The 22,996-nt window shown below is 35.9% G+C and overlaps 1 protein-coding gene and 1 non-coding gene across 2 annotated transcripts; both read left to right on the top strand.

Moving 5' to 3' along the window:
* Window positions 1-1,260: 1,260 nt before the first annotated feature.
* LOC113715802 (uncharacterized) lies at window positions 1,261-22,185 on the top strand. The gene is made up of 4 exons (XM_027240105.2): window positions 1,261-2,214; window positions 3,485-3,556; window positions 19,448-21,424; window positions 21,780-22,185. The coding sequence occupies exons 1-4, from the start codon at window positions 1,281-1,283 to the stop codon at window positions 22,124-22,126; spliced, it is 3,330 nt and encodes a 1,109-aa protein (XP_027095906.1). The 5' UTR covers window positions 1,261-1,280; the 3' UTR covers window positions 22,127-22,185.
* LOC113717431 (small nucleolar RNA R71) lies at window positions 15,342-15,448 on the top strand. The gene has a single exon (XR_003454362.1). It is a non-coding gene; the product is annotated as a small nucleolar RNA R71 (small nucleolar RNA).
* Window positions 22,186-22,996: the final 811 nt, after the last annotated feature.

Raw genomic sequence — 22,996 nt, 5'->3', positions numbered from 1 at the left:
AGGCTTGCCGAGGTGTGAGATCAAAAGTTTAAATATTACCTCCTATTAATTGTCACAAAATGTAATTTTTTCAAAAATTCATATGGGTGTGGTTGAGTCCTCCGTAGGCTCAGTTGGACCTCCCTCCTTAGATTATGATATGATTCAGTCCCCATTAATCCCCCATTAATTACCATATGGCTATTTGTACAACAATCTTCATGGTCAGTTCCAATTATTTTTGTCATTTATTGATTTTTGTCATTTTCAACACCTAAAATTTACAAGTACATAAAATAGTATCTTCATATTACAAGAAATGGTAATACAAAAAAAAAGTAACCAAAATATTTAAATGAATTATAAATGGATAATTGATTTTTATTTAATCCATTTAGATCCATCCATTTAGATCCATTTATTACCATTTAGATCCATTTAATAAATGGATCTAAATGGATTGGATAAATTTCATCCACTATCCATTAAGTCAAAACCAATTATGAATCATTTATACATATTGCCACCTCTACATCACGTCACAAAAAGTGTTAGTAATTATTTCAAATAATATTTCAAATAATACTACTCTATCTAAACAAATCACACAGTAAGTACTCTGAATGCTACAGTAAGTAATCTGAATGCTCATTTTACTGTTGTTCTATTTTTCTCAGGTTGTTATAGTTCGATCATGTTCTCAACTATGCACACACACATGCCCCATTTTAACTATTTTGAGTGAAAAAAAAAACCTAATTTTCTTACCTAAGGAAAAACTCCAATCCAACATCCAAAACTGCCTCGATTGGTTTTTGTAACACAAACAGTATGAACAAATATTAAATCATCTAATCTCTAATAAAAACTCAATTTCCTCAAGTTCTCTTCCTCGCGCCTAGAATGCTTCTCTATGATCAAGAAGCAAAGAAAAAATGTTAAATTTTGACCTTTTTTTTTTTGTCTATTTTCATTGTTAGATTCATAAAATTTTGCCCTCAAATTTATTAGCTTTAATGCAGAAATAGATCGACGAATCAAAATTAGATTCAATTTATTTTTGAGGGGATTATATGAGGACTTGAAATAGATAAAATACAAGAAGTTGATAATTTTGAATAGTTTAAAAACTCTTTAAATAGTTTACCATATTGTACAAGATGGAAAAGTCATATGCAAGGTCTACTTTACCGCCACGGCGCCATCACTATCAGAAAATAAAAATAAAGAAGTGTTGCTGTACTTCAATTTTTATATAGATGTATTTTATGCCAATACCAGTATACATCCACATTCTGGAAATGAAATTAACTATGGAGAAAGCTTATTTCCTCTTCCTTGTAGCCTTGGTAGCAAGCCTAGCCACAGCTTCCTCAAGTACCACTAACGTTGTTGCCCATAACAACACCAGTGATCATGATCTAGGCGCTCTTCTTGCCTTCAGGGCTGCCATTTCCGACCCCCAAAACATCCTTCCAGTCAATTGGTCCACTTCTACCTCTGTTTGTAACTGGATAGGAATCACTTGTAACAGACGCCATCGAAGAGTTGCCGCCATACAACTTCCCAAAATGGGCTTAGTTGGAACCATACCTCCACAGTTGGGGAATCTCTCCTTCTTAGTCTGGCTGGATCTTGAAAACAATAGCTTCCGTGGAAATCTTCCAACTCAGATGGTTCATTTGCGTCGACTCAAGTACTTCAACTTGGCATTCAATAGCTTTGATGGTGAATTTCCATCATGGTTGGGAGCTTTATCTCGACTTCGTTATCTTTCGTTCCGTAATAACATAATTTCAGGTTCATTGCCAACAACGCTCTCTAATGCAACGATGTTAGAGACCATCAGGTTAGGTACGAACCTCATAACTGGATATCTGCCTCAAGACTGGAGCGCTTTGCAGAACTTGGAGTTCCTCGACATGGAAAATAATCAACTTGATGGCCCTTTGCCTCGGTCTTTATTCAACCTCTCGTCATTGCAGATCTTTAGTTTTACGAATAATACCTTATCCGGTTACCTTCCGGCACGTATCTGCGATCATCTGCCACAACTCAAAGGGCTTTATTTGTCAAATAACGAGTTTAGCGGCGCAGTCCCTGCTGGCATTGGAGGTTGTCCGAGGCTTCAAGTCTTGTCCTTGTCATACAATAATCTGGCAGGAAATATACCAAAAGAAATTTCAAATCTAACCATGCTTAGGGTGGTGTTTCTAGCTCCAAACGATGTTCAAGGTACGGTTAGATAGTAATCCCTTGATTTTGAGTTACAATTTCCTTTGGAAAAATTACACTTCATCAAATTGTGATTTAGCACTTTTCACCATAATTCTCTTATGATTTGAAAAAATGTGTGACCCCTCATGGTTTGGAACTAGTTTAAATGTCAAGATGGCCTTCATTTAGAAATTAAAACTACTGAAATGGCCAATTTATAGAAGTGTAGTATGCATTATAGTTTTAACCCTCCATCATTTAACACTTTTTTACAGAACTCTCTTATTATTTTCAAAATCTATATATAAATCCCTTGTAATTAAGAAGTAATTTCCATCTTCATGTTAGGATACTGTTGATGTTTTAGTCAGTTTTGTTATAGAAGGAGAGATCCGTCATTGTGATACTCTAATTCTAATCATGAAAACTTTATGTATAGGTGAAAAAGTGCTAAGTCACGCGTAGGTTTGTTTGGATAGGAGTTTATTTGAGATAGTTACTGTAGTACTTTTTGTGATGTGATGTACATGAGATAAAAAAATTATTAAAAAAATAAAAAAAATGATTAAAATTTATGAAGTAAATTATTTTATTTTAAAATTATGTAATCCAAACACACAAAATGTGTAATTCACCTATTTTTTTTTATATATGGGTGGGGGGTTTGTTGTAATTCACCCAGTTTGTTGTTACATCATGTTTTAAAGTAATATGCATCTCGTTATTTAAATTCAATCAGTCCGCGAAACTGTGCACAAAACACGGTTTGGGATGATCCCTATAGCTGTCATGGTTCCAAACAAGTTACGGTCAAGATGGGCCAGAAGCTAAATTAGAATAAATGTATGGATGTCATTATATGAAGCACATGCCTTTGTCGTGGTGTACCGGCCTGACCAAATTATATCTTGAAATATTTTTTTAGTATAATTGAGAGAGTTTAAATTCAATATCTCTTATTTATAGTTCTTTTTCCGAACTATTCAGTCCATTCTTCCTCTAAATTATATCTTGGAATTAAGCTTCATTAACTCAAATATATAAAATTTTTAAGTTGTTTTCAATAATCAAAACAATCCCTAAATACTTCATGTTTTTCGTAGTTATATATATAAATAAATTGAACTTAAATTAATCCGGGAACACATGTAAATCATTTTATTTTGCAAACTACTTAGTACCCTTCTCGGTAGCTTAAGATATATTTCTCTTAAAACAAGTGCTTGCATATATACATGTATACTTTTTCAAGCAGTTATGTAAATATCATAATTGATCTACTCTGCAGGTCAAATCCCAGCAGATATTGGCAATCTTACTAATTTGGAGGAGCTGGGCATAGAGGTGGCTAATCTGACAGGTAACAATTAGATACTTATTGACGCTTACTTATGCTATCATACGCTGTTTAAATCTAACTCGAAAAAAATGATTAAGTTATGGGTCACTATTCACTTGATGGACTAACTAGTGGTGTTCATTGGTTGATAATAAAAAATTCAGTAAAAGAAATTTTGATAAATCAAGAATTGGTAGATCAATATCTGATTACCATCCATACTTTAGTTTGGTAAATTGAATCAAAGAATCGGTAATTCGGTAATATCCAAAATTTGAAATATCAATAGTGGGCTAAAATATTTTAATTTTCTCTAAAAAATTGTTGTAATAAATAATATCCCATATGTTTTTCCAATAAAATTCAATGAACTTAACTCAAACAAATATGATATACAAAAGAAGGTTCATTATTATCCTAAGTCCTAATTTATAATCTCAATTGTTAAATAACATTGAAATAAACAAGAACTCCAAATTTAATTGTCAAGTTAAATTCCAACATGTCAGCTTCCATCAAAATTTGACTTCCAAATATAGTCATAGTTAAGTTAACTAATTAGTAATTAGTAATAGGATTAAAATTTACTCTTATATTTAGTAATATATATAACATGATATACTAAATAACCGGTATCTCTAAGTTGTTTCAATAAAATCATGGAAAAATAGTTCTTAAACTATGAACAGGCAAGACTAGTAATTGCTCACATAAACCAATTTAATGAACCTTAACTTTTCTTAGATTATATTTCATTGCCAATAAATATATTATACAAACAAAATTTCATTAAATTGTACAAAGAATACTTGCACAAAGAAAGAATTACTTTAGTAAATTATAAAAGTCAAATTTACACAAAGATATACAGTATTTTAAACAAATTGAGTTAGAAAAGATACAGAGAGAAATAGATACATAAATAAATACTTTTGTAATTTTTGTGGAAATAGAGAAGATAAAAAGCAAGCGAGCGATATTGTTAAAGCGATTATCTTTTTCAGATGCTAAGAATACCATCAATCAGTCAAGTATGCTCATTCATTCTTCTATGGCCCATTATGCACTAACTACTCCTGTTTTCTCTGCATAAATAAGTTTTTTGGGTTTAAGGTCTCTAAATCTCTCTCCCATTATTTCTGGCTTCTTCTCTATTTTATGATAACTTGATTTTGGCTTTAATATTTTTTTATATACTAACTCCTTTGCTCAACATGCCCTGTTTTTATTTTAAAATTTTATTTAAAAGGTTCCATTTGCAAGTACAATATAATTTAACTCAAACAAGCAATAATAGTCGTACTTTCCCTATATACATGGGATATACAATGCAATGCAATTTTAACTTACTCTCATCAAGTCAATAAATAATATCAATACTTGATAGAAGTCAAAACCTCCATGAAAAGTATAAAAGAGTATTAGATTCATGAGTAAAAAATTTTGTACCACATTGATTCGAGAGATAAAAAAAAGCGGTTAATATGTAAGTGATGGTCTGAAACATAATGGCTTAAATTTTGGATCAAAATTGGACCCTGACTTGTATATTGGACTCTTTAGTGGACATTCTCAATGTGTTCTGCCCAACGAGTGGTATCAAAGCGTTTGATTGTGAGTCTAGACTATTCATTGGCTAGTGAATTCTTCTCGGAGTTGGATCAATGAAAATTTTCTTCTCGGTGGTGAACTGAAATGCCAAGAAGTTTGGCTGGTGTTGGACTAGGTTCGCAAGAGTTTGACAGGGAGTTCAATTGGTGTTAGACCAAGGAGCCAATGGTTGGTAGAGATCCAAAATCTAGTTTGGATGTTGAAAAGAGAGAAGGTGTTCTTAAATGTTAAGGTGGGTTTGCATTGAGTATTAAAGTTGACTCGAAAAAAAGCTTGTAAACTTGAGTTCAATGTGAGGTGTTACTCACGAAGGAGGAGATTGTTAGGTTCATAAGTAAAAAATTAGATCCTACATTAGTTCGAGAGATGGAAAAAGAGCTCTTAATATACAAGTGAGGGTCCAACACTTAACGGCATAATTTTTGAGTTAAAGTTGGGTTCTTGCTTTACATATTGGGCTCTTTGATGAGCTCTCTCTAGACTCTTCTCCGCAACAAAGAGGAAAAGATATAGCAAAGCAAAGTTCTCAACAAGGTCAGTTTTAAATGTTGCATGCCAAAAATATTTTAAATATGGATGACATGCTTAATCTTGGTACAAATATAGAACACTTCTATACTAAGAAGTATCTCTCTTCAAAGTCCAAAATGAAGGGTCTTGGAGAGGGGATAACTATCTTGGGTATTAAAGTTAAGATAAATAGTGGAGGTTATTGTTTATATCGGTATCATCATATTGACAAGATATTGGACAAGCTTCAACATCTAAAGGTTGAAGAAATAAGTACCCTCTTTGATCCTAACCTGAAATTATGTGAACATTCTCACAATCCAATTGATCAAGTTGAAATGCAAGTGCAACTGGAAGTTTGATTTATACAATGCATTGTAGAAAACTGGATATTCCATATGCAGTTAGTAGACTTGCAAGATACACCAAGAATTTGAATATGAACCATTGGAAGTCCACTAACAGAATTCTTGGTTATGTTAAAAGGACTAAGAGTTTAGAGGTCTTTTATAATAAATTTTCAATGGTACTTGAAGGTTACTCTAATGCTGGTTCGTTCACTAGCAACTAGCATGAGTGATAAGAATTCCACACCTAGTTGGATATTCACGTTGGGTAATGGTGATGAAATTTTATGGGCTTCTAAGAGGCAAATGGTAATTGTTCAATCCACCATGGTGATGAATATATAACCTTGGCTGCCACATTTAAAGAGACAAAGTGATTTAGGGATTTGTTACTTGAGATCAAGTCGTAGCCACAACCTATGTCTCGTAAGTATTGTGATAGCCATTATCTGTAGAGTCTTGAACAAGGTGTATCATGGTAATCTAAACTTGTTAGTCTGAAACATAAGACCTTAGACAAATATCAAAAGATGGCCACATCACTGTTGAGTATAAAGGAACATCCAACAACTCAGTGGATTGGCTGACTATGGCTTTGTTAAGGAGAATTCCAATGGAGCAATACTTGAAATGATGATCCATAAAAAAAAAACACCAATAGTCAGGTCAGCCAGAATAAGTCGATAACCAAAAGGAATTATTGAATAACTTAATCAAATTGATATGACTGTGATGGATGGTCCAATACTCAATAAATGAACATCGCCTCAAGATGGAAGAAGGTTGTCTTTGAAAAGTGCAACTAGTCTTTTTCAAGAATGCCATACTCGAAGATTATCTGCTTCGGAGGGCTCGGACTCCGTGACCAAGCTGGAGTGAAACCCATAGTTATCATATTTATGAAAGTAGTAACCAGACTAACCAAAGAAGTAATCAGATCCATGAAATTACATCCCCAGTTGACGTAATAAAATATGAATCAGACATTCCAGAGCCCGAGATCAAGGTTAAGGAATGTATCTATGAGCCTAAGATTCAGGAGGAAGACTATGTCCAAGATCCTAATGAAGAAGATGAAGAAGTTGAGTTTCCACTGTGCTTAGTTGAATTTCTTCCATGCTTGCCCACGGTAGAATCTGAAGTAGATCCAAATTCTTCAACTATGGCACCTAATGGTTTGGCATAATCTCAAAATCTGGAAATTGGAGGAATTTTGCAGATGATTCCGCCAACGAATCCGGCCCCACTAGATTTATCGATTGGTGACTCGATTGATGCGATTTCTCTCACGGGCCACAAGATTATTAAAATTGATGAAAAGATTGTGTTTGTTAAGCTTTCTCCAACAGAAGATTTTCCTGTAAAAATTGAGGCAGTTGAGTTTGTTGTCAACCAAGAGAAAATCATAAAATTTATTTTGACTAAGGTAGAAGTTGACATTATTGGATTTGAGATCTTCCCAGGATCATAGGCTGTTTCTTATGTCTATAATGGGTGCAAAAATTTCATCGCCAGCAACGATCTTACAAAATTGGTGGAAGGATCATGGTTGCTTCTTCTTATGATTCGTGTATCAAACTTTTCTGTGAAACTCGAGGGTGGGTTCTTTTCAAGTGAGGCAATTTGATACAAAATGAGGACCACTGGGTTCAGAGATCAGTCATCTTTATGTCGAGAAATTATTTAGGAAACTAAATTAGAGTAAATTTTATAGTTTTATTTGCAATTTTATCTATTTTATTTGATAATTTTATTATTATTATTGGTCGTAACTGGAGCGTGTAACATGGTTTGGTGGCAAAAGAAAAATGTGCCGAGGCCCGTTTACTAAGGATCCATGACGGAACCCTCAGTGAAGCCTCGTGGATCCGTCCGCAAATCCTATCCTAAGGTTGGTTCCAACAAAGTTCGGTGTTGGAGTTCAAGTCTGACTTCAGGCCAAACTTTGTTTGATCTTCCACAATAGCTAGGCGTAAATTTAGTTCATTCAAGGTTTTTTTTTTTTTGTATTTTATTTCCTTTTCAGTACAGGACTTTTTGGCGTATGGCATATAAATAGGCATATCTAGAGTCCTTGTAATTATTATTCCTTTATCAAATATCAATGAAATATTAATTGATTATTCCAATTGCTAAGAGTTTTCTCTCGTTTCTCTCGTTTTATTCCAATTTGAAATATTTGTCTTGGAGATTGATCGTGAATTGACCTATGTTCTTTGCTATAGATTTAATAACAAATCCTATTTTGCAGGCTTCTATACTACATCATTTTTCTTGTTCTTTTTCTTTTTACTTTTTTGGGTGAAGGAACAAATTAAAAAATGCTAAGAAATGATGCAATAAAAAGAAAAAGGTATAGAAAGAAATAAGAAGAACCATAAATTCATCTTTCGAGAGTAGGAAGTCGAGCAAATCACGTATATAGCTATAGCTTTTGAATGCCCCATATGATTCCTAGAGAGAACTATCATTGAGAATAACTAGTTGAATCTATAAGGAATCATAGAGATAAAAGTAGCGAAAAATTAAAATTTTTTATTTCTCTGAGAATCTTTAGTTTTGATAAAATACATGCAACTAAAAGAGTGTTCAAGTGTATTATCTCAATAAAAAATACCCGAACAATAGGAGCGTTTGATGCAGAGGGAGGAGGCGAGAGATCCACATAGCCGCTCCAATGTTTGGCCTCTGATAATGATTCACGCGAACCCTTTAGCCAAAATCTATAAGAACAAATTAGTTAAAACTAGATTAGTGTTAGCTATTGCCAAGATACCTCACACAAATTTTAAACATTTTTCTCTCAAAAATTTTCTCAAAAATCTTACATGAAAATTTGTGTATCGATTAGTCTTGCGAGCAAAATTTTAATGAATATTTATAGACTAATAAGTTGTCCATATCCTTATGGAAACTTGAAACCAATTTTCAATAGGATTTAGTTTCCTTTTTCTAATACAACATTTGTATTTGGAAGACTTAAACTTATTTGAACTATAAGTCTCCCAAGTTTAATTTGTCTCACAAATTAAACTATAAATTATAAAACTTATCTTGCAAGTCCCCATTTGAAATTCATCTAAAGAAGTTCTTAATTTGTGTGACCCAATAGGTTCCCAAATATGTTGGCAATAAGAACGAGTCACAATTCCTAATTAGAAAGAACTAGGTTAATTAACACTCTTTTAATTTATCATTGATTTGACTAATTAATCAATTCATTCTTATAGATCAAGATTGACAGCAAAAAACGAGTCATAGTTTTTAATTAGCAAGAACTAGATAAATTAAAACTCTTTTAATTTATCATTGATTCAACTAATTAATCAACTCATTCTTATAGATCAAGATTGGCATCTAACAATGCATCATGACCTCCGAAGTAATGAGAAAAGTCAAGTGGATGACTTCACATTTCAATGCACGTTTACCATATAATTAATATTCTTTTACCACACTTATCTCATACTGACATTAGAATGAGTCGTGCCAACTCCAGTATGTGATTAATGTTCTTTTCTTGTACCAAAAATATAACTCTCAAAAGAACAAGTACTTAGAAATTCCTTTCTAAAACTCATTCACCTAGTACTGAGATTTCTCGAGTTATACTTCTACAAGTGATCATAAATGAGATAACTTCTCTTTTACAAGAGGTGGTAAATCCTTAAAGATTGTTCACTATCTTTCTGTGTTTGAAGTATACACTCATATGTTAATGCTTTGTGCATTCCCTTTTACTGGAACAAACAAATAACATAGGGTATAACTATCCACACTCAAGGTACCATGATAATTCTAAGTCAAAGTATTACTTACATAAAACGTTATTTAGAGATTAATTCTTTTGGCACAAAAGAAATCACGATGCAGATCATTCTATTAAACTTGATCATACTATCAAACACCAATATACTAGCTTAGTTGTCTTATACCATAGTAGATGAGATCTATTACTTCTCTAATGGAAACGGCATAGTATGTACTAGTCTAACCGTATTAATAATGTCTCAATCTTGTTAATACTTTGAGTACAGATATTGAAGAATAAACTTTATATTTGATCAAATGAACCTCACCATTGACAGGTGCCGAACCTGTGCAATAATAATTACTAAAAAGTTCTAATTACCACCTCAATTAAATAATTATAGAACAAATCCAAGTAATGGAGCAGGGACCCTAGGTGTGCAATGGGTTACTTGATTCACCCTGTTCCCGAAGAGTTTGCTTGATCCGATATACCGGATTTATCTATAAAAATACTAATTTTGCGTACAATGGCAAGTAGGGTCGATTCCACAGGGAGCAGGTAGGAAATTATTTCTTTTCAAATTAGTAGAACGAAATTGGGGGATTTTCAATAAGAGGCAAATAAAAATAAAATAAAATAAAACAAACAAAATTCAAAACTAACTCACAAAGCACAATTCACTAGAAATAGTAATTAATAAAAGTTCTACCCAAAGGATCAACTGCTCAGGCACGGTCCAAGTAAATGTTCATCGATACAAAGATATTTCACCCATTCATCACTAGGTTGGTTATAGTTATCAATAAGCTCTGACAACCAGTTCTTCCTTACCTTTTCGACAGTCAAGGTACGACCATTAACTGCTTCCCTAACCAGATAACAACCCTAGGTACGACCATAGGAATTTAATTACCCAATTGCATTAAAGCTAGAAGAACCCAACCCTAACCAATAAACACGCTAAGAGGGTTTATTTAAATTAGATCATGCGTTTCCCCATCATAAAGCCAATTATGGTGGTTGCCACGGGGTGTCAATTAAATGAACAATTACGGATTCTATTTAATTAACGTGGCAGTAGGCTATTAAATTAAATCAAATACCCGGCCGTTGATATTCAATTAATAAAATACCCATGAACAATTAATTCAGGAAACGCACGAATAGCAATAAAATGGAAGAAATAATGAAATTCGATTAGATCTCACAGATATTATGGACCGCGCCTTTGCGTCAACCTTTGGGTAGAGGAGGAAATTAGCCGCTCCTCATCGTGTCAATCTTGCGCGAATTAATTAATTTCATCCACGCAGACATCAAAGAATCTGGAACAGTGAAGTACGAAGAAAGAAAAAAGAGAGCGTCTTCCTTATCTCTGCGTTGGCAATCGTACTGAATCCCCAAATTCAATGCCAAAAGCCCCCACGAATTGTACAGATCCGAAGACTCAAGTGAGAGAGTCAAAAACGTGAAAGCCAAAAAGCAAGAGAAGAGTCTCCAACGTCTGACGGCTAGGGAAAAGAAAACTAAAGCCTAAAGTAGATGATGTCCTGAATCTAGCTTTTTCCTATCTTTTAATAGCCGCCGCAGGAGGTCAAAAACCACAAACAAACGTCTGGCCCTTTCTTTTCTTTTTAATTGAAGCCCTTCTTTGAGCCAAGTCACGTCTGACCCAATTGATTGAAACAAAAGCTAGCTTTTGGAGTTTTAATCCCGTGCTCCTCGCGGTCCACGTGGACCGCAGTCCGGCTTTCGGTTTCGTCCACCTTCTAAGGCGTGGCCACGCCTTGGAACGGGAAGTCTTCTGGAAATTCACCCCGCGAGATCATTTTTCATGCCTACCACCTACAATTCACACAAATATCGAATATGAGTGAAATTCCAATTCTTAGTACCGAGAATAGCCAAAATTAGGACAAAATAACAGTGCAAAATACGCCAAATAATCGTTCTATCAAATCCCCCCACACCTAGACAATGCTTGCCCTCAAGCATTTCGGAGCTCAGAAGTACAACCAAGAGAGCAGAGGTCATGTAATAGTCTATACTAACACAAGCATCTAGGGTCCCTGACAATATCACCAAAAGTAGAACACACCGGACATGTTGTAATTCAAAGAATCTATATGAATACTAGGAACGCTCAATTCAACATCACGGAATGTCATTACCATAGGCTTGCACATTTATCACATCTCCACCACTTAAAAGTGAACTAAACACATGAATCAAAGGGAATTTAACAGGATTGTAATGGGGCTCAGGTGAAAGGTGGGTTAAGAAGGTATAGATAGGAGGTAAAGTGTCAAGAGAATGTCCGAAACTCCCTAATAACCACAGTGCTTTACCGGAGGAGTTTTACTAACAAGGCAATTTCCATTTGCTGTACACCCTGTACAAGTGCCCCAGAAATTTTTTTTTTTTTTTTTTTTTTTTTGCAACTGCTCACAAGGCGTGGGCACGCCTTGTAGCCCATAGTCCTCTGGTCATGAGGTCTATTCAGTTTTTTTTTTTTTTTTTTAACAAGGGAGAGTCCTGTAAGGCGTGGGCACGCCCTGTAAGCCAAAGTCCTCTGGTCAGTGGCCTTTTTCCAATTTCCCCTCCTTTATACAAGGATAGCATCATATAGCTCCTAATCTAATAGTACTTGCAACCCCAATTTTGTTTGCTTTGCACAAATGATGGAATTCAGACATCCCATGACAACACAGGGATAAACAAGAAAGTTTAAAGAGGTCTTGGGTTAACAAACACCGATAACAACCAGAAACGAGGGACAAAAGCTCAAATTGGTTCACTATTGGGAGATAAGATGAGGGCTTGATTTTTTTAGATAGCTAAAGAGGGTTAAATCCTAAATGCCCTTATCATTTCAAATGCATCCAATTCAACAAAAATGTGGCCTTGACATGTATAAACTAGCAAGTTCTAGAATGCCAATACCATGTGTGATACCCACTCAATCAAACAAAATAGAGCAAATAAGAATAATATGCTCAAGCAAGGCTCAAAAGCTCCGCAAAAGTTACAAGAATGGGTCAATTCCTGCATATTCAACATTCAACGACATTGCCAAGGGAAACAAAATGCATAGCTAGCATACTTGACCACATAACCACTCACTTTGATTGTGTCATTCATCACAGCAACATGCCCCAACACTAACAAGCATAGAAATAACCAAAAAGCCAACTAACTACAATGTTTTTTATTTTTTCATTTTTTTTTTGTATCATTCATCCCATGTGTTTTTTTTTTTTTTAAAGTAACAAAGCAAAAAGAACTAATGAAAAAGAAAGAACTAATGGAAGCCACTCCCCCCCACACCTAAAACCTACATTGTCCTCAATATAGAAAAGACAAATGAAGTATTAGGGGAAAAGAAAAGAAACTTCCCTGACCACCGGGGAGAGAAAGTGAGACACTAAGACGGAGGAGGTGAGACGGCTGCGTGCACAAGGTGGTGTGGTGGCGGTGGACGCAACACCAACAGGAAGGAGAAGACTGAAGTTTCTTTTTCGGAAGGGTTGGAAGGCGTGGGCACGCATTAGAAGTTATAGTCGTCTGACCGTCAATTCCAAAACTCCATTCCTTAGGTGTGATGACCTAGCGTGGGCATGCCTAGCTGCCAACTTCCTGTCACAAAATAACAACCCACTAAGTGACACTAACACTTAACAAAAACTTAAAAAATATAAGAAAACTAAAACAAAAGAAGCCTTGGGTTGCCTCCCAAGCAGCGCCTTTCTTTAATGTCTTTGGCTAGACATAGCACCACTCTTTAGTCTGGATGTAATTGAATTTTCCTTGTAATTGGTGGCCCTCCTCCAGGATCCACATGGCCATTGAGTGCAACTTTTTTCCTAAATTTTCTCTCCATTTTTACCTCATGAATTGCTTTCATCCTATAGGACTTGTTCGTAGCAACCTTGGATTTACCCCTACAAGCAAACTTAGAAAATTCTTGCACAGAGGGATTAGTGGTATACATAGCAAACACAGAATGAGAGTTAACAGGATGTTTCATTGTATCAAAAATGTTAAAGTGGACTATTTCTCCATCAAATTCCATCGTGAGAGTACCCTTACTAACATCAATTTTAGTTTGGGCAGTACTCAAAAATGGTCTTCCTAATATAATGGGTGATAGATTTGGGGCACTTCTATCATCCATGTAAAGTACATAAAAATCAGCAGGAAAAATTAATCCATCTACTTGCACTAAAACATCCTCAACTATCCCATCCGGATAAGCACATGTACGATCAGCCAATTGAATTATTATCCCCGTTTCTTTTAAAGGTCCTAAATTTAGGGAATCATAGATTAACTTAGGCATCACATTAATAGAAGCTCCTAAATCTATCATGGCATTTTTGATACTAGAATGACCAATCTTACAGGGGATAGCAAACATACCTGGATCTCCGCATTTGGGTGAGAGTTTCCTTTGAAGTACAGCTGATACATTCTCTCCTACCATCACTCTTTCATCACCCCTTAGCTTTCTTTTGTTAACGCACAAGTCTTTCAAGAACTTTGCGTACTTGGGTACCTGCTTGATCGCATCCAATAGGGGGATGTTTACTTGAACTTTGCGGAACACATCCAGGATTTCTTTTTCCTTTTCTGCCCTCTTTGTCTTTTCCAACCTGCAAGGAAAAGGAGCTATATTAGATTTAATAGGGATCGAAGGAATAGATGTTACCTTAGACTCTTCGCGAATGCGCCCTTCCTCTTCAATCTCCTTTTCTATCTCCTCCTCACTTTTGCTTTTCGAATTTACCACTTTAGGTCCATCCACCTCTTTGCCACTCCTTAATGTCATGGCACTTACATTCTTGGGATTTGCCTCGGGTTGTGATGGCAATTTCCCATAGACGTGGGACTCCAGGCGGTTAATGGCAGTTGCCATTTGACTCATTCGAATCTCCATGTCCTTCATGCCTGCTTTGGTGTCCTGTTGGAACTGAGTGGTGGTCGTGACGAGTTGAGTGGTAGTGTTGGCCAAACTCTTGACAATTTCTTTCAGAGAACTCCCTGAGCTTGAGGACGAGGGTTGAGACTTATGTTGCCAAGGTTGCTGAAATCCTGGAGGCCGATTGGAGAATGCATTTTGTGGCCTACTACCATAGCTGAGATTGGGGTGATCTCTCCAACCCGGATTGTACGTGTTGGAATACGGATCGTATTGCCTACGAGGCGCGGGCACGCCTCCAGCCATGTTCACTTGCTCAGCCCATCCTCTTGCAAAATGGGGCACGAGTCTGTGCAATGGTCCATGCTAGTGCAGATTCCACATACTTTCGCTCGCGGCATGTCTCTCATGGCTAATTGCCTAACAACCGATGTCAATTCTGACAGTTGCTGCTGTAAGGATGAAGTCTCTACCTCGTTGACTCTACGAGGAGGGTTGCTCTCACGGAAGCCAAATTGCTGGGAGTTCTCTGCCATGGCTTCGATGAGCTCCCACGCTTCCCTCGGTGTCTTGTTTGCAAGTGCTCCCCCACTGGCAGCGTCAATGATACTTCTGTCTGTTGATTGGAGCCCCTCATAGAAGTATTGGATTAATAGTTGCTCACTAATTTGATGCTGCGGGCATCTAGTGCACAACTTGTTAAACCTTTCCCAGTATTCATACAAGGACTCACCGGGATATTGTTTAATGCCGCAGATCTCCTTCCTCAAACTCGCAGCCCGGGATGCAGGGAAGAATTTTTCCAAGAATTTCTTTTTCAGCTGCGCTCATGTGGTAATACTACCTGCTGGTAGGTAGTACAGCCAATCTTTAGCTGCATCTTTGAGAGAAAACGGGAAGGCTCTCAGTCTAATTTGCTCTTCAGTGACCCCAGGGGATTTCATACTAGAGCAAACCACCTCGAACTCCTTGACGTGCTTGTACGATTCTTCGCCAGAGAGACCATGGAAAGAAGGTAAGAGGTGAATCAACCCCGACTTCAGTTCGAAAGCCGTATTCTCAGCCAAAGTGGGGAATGTGATGCACAAGGGCTGGTGAGTCAGTTCCGGGGCAGCCAGCTCCCTTAATGTTTGGGTGTTGGCCATACTTATTTCGTCTTCTACTGACTCGTTTGCAGTAAATGAGTGCCCTTCTTTTCGTCTCTTGGTCTCTTGCCTCCGCTTACGCGCTGCCTTCTCAACCTCCGCGTCGTATATCAATTCACCTGTGCGAGACGAACGGGGCATAAACTAGCAAAAGTACCAAGAAAAATAAAATAAAATAAAAATAAAAATAAAAACTGAATTTGAAAAGAAACAAATAATCCAAACGCCAGCTCCCCGGCAACGGCGCCAAAAATTGACAGGTGCCGAACCTGTGCAATAATAATTACTAAAAAGTTCTAATTACCACCTCAATTAAATAATTATAGAACAAATCCAAGTAATGGAGCAGGGACCCTAGGTGTGCAATGGGTTACTTGATTCACCCTGTTCCCGAAGAGTTTGCTTGATCCGATATACCGGATTTATCTATAAAAATACTAATTTTGCGTACAATGGCAAGTAGGGTCGATTCCACAGGGAGCAGGTAGGAAATTATTTCTTTTCAAATTAGTAGAACGAAATTGGGGGATTTTCAATAAGAGGCAAATAAAAATAAAATAAAATAAAACATACAAAATTCAAAACTAACTCACAAAGCACAATTCACTAGAAATAGCAATTAATAAAAGTTCTACCCAAAGGATCAACTGCTCAGGCACGGTCCAAGTAAATGTTCATCGATACAAAGATATTTCACCCATTCATCACTAGGTTGGTTATAGTTATCAATAAGCTCTGACAACCAGTTCTTCCTTACCTTTTCGACAGTCAAGGTACGACCATTAACTGCTTCCCTAACCAGATAACAACCCTAGGTACGACCATAGGAATTTAATTACCCAATTGCATTAAAGCTAGAAGAACCCAACCCTAACCAATAAACACGCTAAGAGGGTTTATTTAAATTAGATCATGCGTTTCCCCATCATAAAGCCAATTATGGTGGTTGCCACGGGGTGTCAATTAAATGAACAATTACGGATTCTATTTAATTAACGTGGCAGTAGGCTATTAAATTAAATCAAATACCCGGCCGTTGATATTCAATTAATAAAATACCCATGAACAATTAATTCAGGAAACGCACGAATAGCAATAAAATGGAAGAAATAATGAAATTCGATTAGATCTCACAGATATTATGGACCGCGCCTTTGCGTCAACCTTTGGGTAGAGGAGGAAATTAGCCGCTCCTCATCGTGTCAATCTTGCGCGAATTAATTAATTTCATCCACGCAGACATCAAAGAATCTGGAACAGTGAAGTACGAAGAAAGAAAAAAGAGAGCGTCTTCCTTATCTCTGCGTTGGCAATCGTACTGAATCCCCAAATTCAATGCCAAAAGCCCCCACGAATTGTACAGATCCGAAGACTCAAGTGAGAGAGTCAAAAACGTGAAAGCCAAAAAGCAAGAGAAGAGTCTCCAACGTCTGACGGCTAGGGAAAAGAAAACTAAAGCCTAAAGTAGATGATGTCCTGAATCTAGCTTTTTCCTATCTTTTAATAGCCGCCGCAGGAGGTCAAAAACCACAAACAAACGTCTGGCCCTTTCTTTTCTTTTTAATTGAAGCCCTTCTTTGAGCCAAGTCACGTCTGACCCAATTGATTGAAACAAAAGCTAGCTTTTGGAGTTTTAATCCCGTGCTCCTCGCGGTCCACGTGGACCGCAGTCCGGCTTTCGGTTTCGTCCACCTTTTAAGGCGTGGCCACGCCTTGGAACGGGAAGTCTTCTGGAAATTCACCCCGCGAGATCATTTTTCATGCCTACCACCTACAATTCACACAAATATCGAATATGAGTGAAATTCCAATTCTTAGTACCGAGAATAGCCAAAATTAGGACAAAATAACAGTGCAAAATACGCCAAATAATCGTTCTATCAACCATCATAACACTTATGATTTCATTGATCAAATTTATTCTTGAGATTTTATCATACAAGTATAAATATACAAGCAATCAATATGATAAATATGTCATTTATTAATGCATAAATAGTTCAAATACATATAAAATCCCTCAATCTATAATTGTGATGGAAAGGTAACAGTTAGAGCCAAATGAAACCAAAACAAGCTTTATTTATCTTGTGAGTGATAAAGCAAATAACCGAAAACAAGAAAAACACTGCTTCGAGAAAAAAAAGAAAACCATTAATTAATGCAAAACGTTAGAGTACATATATTTTGTTGAAGTTATTGCAATAAGCAAGCAGCTTGAGGGTGTTTCGGTCAAGTAGTGCTTTAATATTAACTTTGGGTCACATTTGAATGAAATCCAGTCAATGCAATATTAAAACATGAGAGGCGTCAAATGGAATTGTCAGAAACTTTAGGAGAGGTGTCAATTCAAGTACAGATCTAATGGTTTTAGGTTATTTGGACGATACAGTACCTTGATAAGACTACAAAACTCCACTTTAATACTATTAGGATAAGGTCATCCTGTTCTAGATTTTAAGGCCGCAGGGAAAAAGTGGCTCAGGTATATTTTTGTCTAAATTATAAATTTTCTTTTCAAAGGTGTTTCCAATTTAGAAGGTGGACCCCAACCTAGGATAGAAAATGCCTTAAAATAATCAGCAGACTGTTGATTTGTAGCAGGTAAAGTTGTTTTCTATCCAATTCCATTCAATTATTGTTTTTGATATAATATTTGACATATAATTAAATTAAATTGTTCATATAGAATATATGTAAAATACATCAATTTTTTCACCAATATAACATATTGAGATTTTGAATTTAATTTTTTTATCAATTTAAAATTGTTAATCGGTGGTGAACTATGTAATTTCCAAATTTAGTAGCAAGGTATGGTTATTAATTGTGTCAAATTCAATTGTTAGTTCAATTGTGTTTGAGAAAAACAAAAATTGATTACTCTCTTAAGAGCTACTTGATAAATATTGGCACATCCATACCAACTAATATGCTTATCAGAACATCTTTGCCAGAAGGAAATTTGTTATCTTTAAAGTATACAATAAAGCAAATTATGCGCATACAACCAGCCATACCAAAAACTTGTTAAATAAACAATTTCATCCGCATATTTACACACCATCTAAGTACCATTCAGCAACCTCTTTAATAATTTGACAATCTACTATTGAAATTGAGAAAGAATAATTCCCTTAACAGAGGAGGGGAGGGTTGGTTTAGATGGTAAGGGGGGAAGAATTGTAAGTGGAAGGTCCTGAATTCAAACCTCCTACTAACCAAAAATAATAATTCCCTTAATAACATTAGAAGGTCTTTAGAATATTGTCAAATTAAATATTCACTATAAGATTGTTGATATTCTGATTAACAGTAAGTTCGTATCAGATAACAATCAAAACATAAAGTTGTTCTAATTATTTTTCGTTTTACTAAAGTATAAACTGCTTTGACAGTTTAATCATGAACCAATATGCAAGTCCTGAAAAGGAGAACGAGTTTGGTTATGGCTCCCCGTTATGCACTTTAAGTATCTCCCACCTATATATGATTTTGCTTTTATCTCACTATATGTATATGTATATGTGTGTGTATTATTATTATGTATGCAGCTATGTATGTAATCCTCAATTGAATTAGTTTTTTCTGCCCATTTAACTTGGTGCCTATTTGGTTTTTGATCAGGTGCTATACCTCGTGGGATTGGTGGCCTTTACAAATTAGAGACACTATACTTGGGCGCAAATAAGTTAAGAGATCCCTTCCCACTGGAGCTATTCAACATTTCAACTCTTAGAACAATATCCATAGAAGAAAATAATTTTTCGGGCATTCTTCCTTCTGCTTTAGGTGTTACTTCACCCAATCTTGAGAGGCTTCTTCTTGCAAAGAACAAATTCACTGGAATTATATCGCCAACTCTCTCCAATGCCTCTAAATTGAGGGATCTAGATATGACAGGTAATAAATTTATTGGTGCAATTCCTGATTCTCTTGGGAACCTAAGATTCCTAGAACTCTTATCTCTCTCAAGCAACAATTTTACTCTAACTGGAGATATGGCCTTCTTCAGCTCTATAGGAAATTGCAGATATTTGAGAAACTTGCGGCTAGATGAAAATCCACTGAATGGCAATCTTTCAGTGTCTATCGGAAATCTTTCCAACTCTGTTGTCTCAATTAGCATGTCTCATTGTGGAATTGGAGGCGAAATTCCAAGGTCACTAGGCAACTTGAGCAACTTGATCAAGATAAACCTAGCAAGCAATGGCTTGACAGGAACAATCCCAAGTTCCATCTCAGGTTTACTAAAACTTCAGTGGATAAGTTTTGAAGATAACAAAATACATGGACCAATTCCTAGTGAGTTTTGTCATATTCCCAACTTAGCATACCTAATTTTGACAAGCAATAGGCTGTCTAGCAAAGTGCCCGGCTGCATAGGGAGCATTTCTTCATTGAGATATCTTTATTTAAGCTCCAACAATCTAACATCTAGTGTACCAACAAGCTTGTGGAGCCTTAATAACCTGTTGGAGCTTGACTTGTCCGTGAATTATCTCAATGGGTCTTTGTCCTCCCAAATTGGAAATATGAAGGCACTGACCTATCTAGATCTGTCAGTTAATCAGTTATCTGGTGATATTCCTAGCACAATTGGGGCGCTACAAAATTTACTGGTACTCTCCTTAGGGGATAATAACCTAGAAGGTTTAATTCCGGAGTCCATCAGAAATCTGTTGGTGTTACAGTACTTGGATCTGTCATTTAACAATTTATCAGGTCTAATACCTGCCTCACTAGGGAAACTCTTGGATCTTCAGTATCTGAATGTATCCTACAACAAACTACGAGGACCGATTCCTCAAGGAGGACCTTTTAAGAACTTCACAATCCTATCTTTTCTTGCTAATGAAGCATTGTGTGGTGCTCCTTGGTTCCAACCATGTCAAACTTCTCAACATAGATCAAGGAAAAAGATACTCTTGCTTGTGTTGCTACCAATAGGATCTGCTGTCCTAGCCTTGGCCATTTCACTTTTGTTGATAAAAAGGTTGACAAGAAAGAAAACTACGGCTGCAGCTCCTGATTTGTTTCCAAAAACAACATATCAAAGGGTATCCTACCATGAACTTCGACGAATAACAAATGGTTTCAGTGTGAGTAACTCGCTTGGATCTGGGACGTTTGGTTCAGTTTACAAAGGGGTATCTGCAAATGGGATAATTTGGGCTATAAAGGTTTTTAATATGCAGATTGATGGCATATTGAAAACTTTTGACACAGAGTGTGAAGTCTTGTGCCGCCTCCGTCATATAAATTTGATCAAAGTCATCAGCGCTTGCTCTAATCTGGACTTTAAAGCTTTGGTACTAGAATTCATGCCTAATGGAAGTCTGGATAAATGGCTTCATCTTGACCACCATGTCCTGAGTATCATGCAAAGATTGGACATCATGATTGATGTGGCTCGTGGGTTGGAATATCTTCATTATGGGTACTCATTTCCCATAATTCATTGTGATTTGAAACCTAGCAACATTTTACTAGATGAAGATATGGTAGGTCATGTTAGTGACTTTGGAATTGCCAAATTGCTGGGAGATGGAGAAAGCCGTGTGCAGACAAAAACCCTGGCAACAATTGGGTACATCGCCCCAGGTTATTATTCTTAACTCTAAACCTACAATTTTTAGTTTTTGGTAAAATAGTCAGGTGGGAGCTTTTGAAGCACTCATGAAAATAATTAATAACACCTAATTTGTTACGAGAATGCACATATTTACATATATTAGTCACTTGCATTTAGATATTTCCTTCAATTAGTTTCACTCTTGTCAAAAAATTAATACTTAAAATTATCTTAACGAGTGTCTCTGGCACTCGTTAGCCAAACCAAATTTAAGATGATATGTGTCATAACACTTCTATTCTGAATATGAAAACATTATAATCTTTTTAACTACTATTTTTTCCTCTGCTGCAATATTAATGTGAATTTCAATATTCATGACAGAGTATGGACTAGAAGGACTAGTGTCAACAAGGTGTGATGTATACAGTTTTGGCATTACCATGATTGAAGCATTCACTGGAAAGCGACCTAAGGATGAGATGTTCACAGAAGAGCTAAGCATAAGGTGTTGGATTCTGGGATCATTACCAAGTTCTGTAGATCAAGTTGTCGATGTGAAATTACTTCATCCAGAAGAAGAACAAGCCAACAAAGACATGGCTTGTGTATCATCTATCTTGCAGCTTGCTTTAAGTTGCACTTCAGATGTCCCAGAGAGCAGGATCAACATAAAAGATGCTCTCACAACACTTGAAAAGATCAAAACTCAATTTTTACAAAGAAATTAGAATTATGAAACGATATACATTGATATTTATGACTATGGTGGTTAGATTGCCTTTCTTTTTTTTTTTTTTTAATTGTTGATGCTGACTTGTTCTTATTTATTTGCATATGTTGTTTCCAAGAAGTAAACAATTCGGTAGATAATTTCGAAATCTCCCTAGCATAGTATTGGTCAAAATCAATCTTAATATGACAAACATGGTATAATAAGCATAATGAACTTTAGCAGGTTGCAAGGAATTTTGTTGATTTGTGAAGCTTTGGTAATTACATTTATTGTAGATCTTGTGATGTTAGCACTAGAGGACAAAAGCAGTTAGCAATTAAGGACATCTAAATAAATTATTTGGATTGGTTTAGGCCAATTAAATATCTTGATTCTTATTAACTTTTTCCCTAATACATCTATAATTGAATTTTTAAAATTTATTCTTTCTTACTATCTCTTGAGTTGGTCTTCTATTGAGTCGTTTTTGTATCTTCCTCGATAATCTTTCTTTTGCTCATTTACTTATCTGCAAAAGGAAAAAATGTTAATTCCAAAAAACCTCCTCTAAGAATACAATTTTACCACTTTGTCCCCTGAACATTAAATTGCATCAATCGCCACCTCCCCTCCGGCCTAATGGTAGTCAATTTTCTTAATCAAATACAAACAGCAAATGCGTGCTAATTTTCCATTCATTTCTTCAAATGATATGGACATCCTGCCAGTAAAAAGACTAAATAACCACCTAAATATTTTAGGCCTAGTTTCATTTTCAAAATACCCGTTTGTAATAGACTTTCATATTCAAACCTCTTGTATATATTACCAGAAACATAAAAACAAAATATATGCCTAAGTAAGAGTTGTGTGCATATATAAGTCC

This window comes from Coffea arabica, chromosome 11c (genome assembly GCF_036785885.1).
Source record: "Coffea arabica cultivar ET-39 chromosome 11c, Coffea Arabica ET-39 HiFi, whole genome shotgun sequence".
Lineage (NCBI taxonomy): Eukaryota > Viridiplantae > Streptophyta > Magnoliopsida > Gentianales > Rubiaceae > Coffea > Coffea arabica.
Note: the sequence above shows the minus strand (reverse complement) of the source record. Positions and strands in the feature narration are given on the sequence as shown.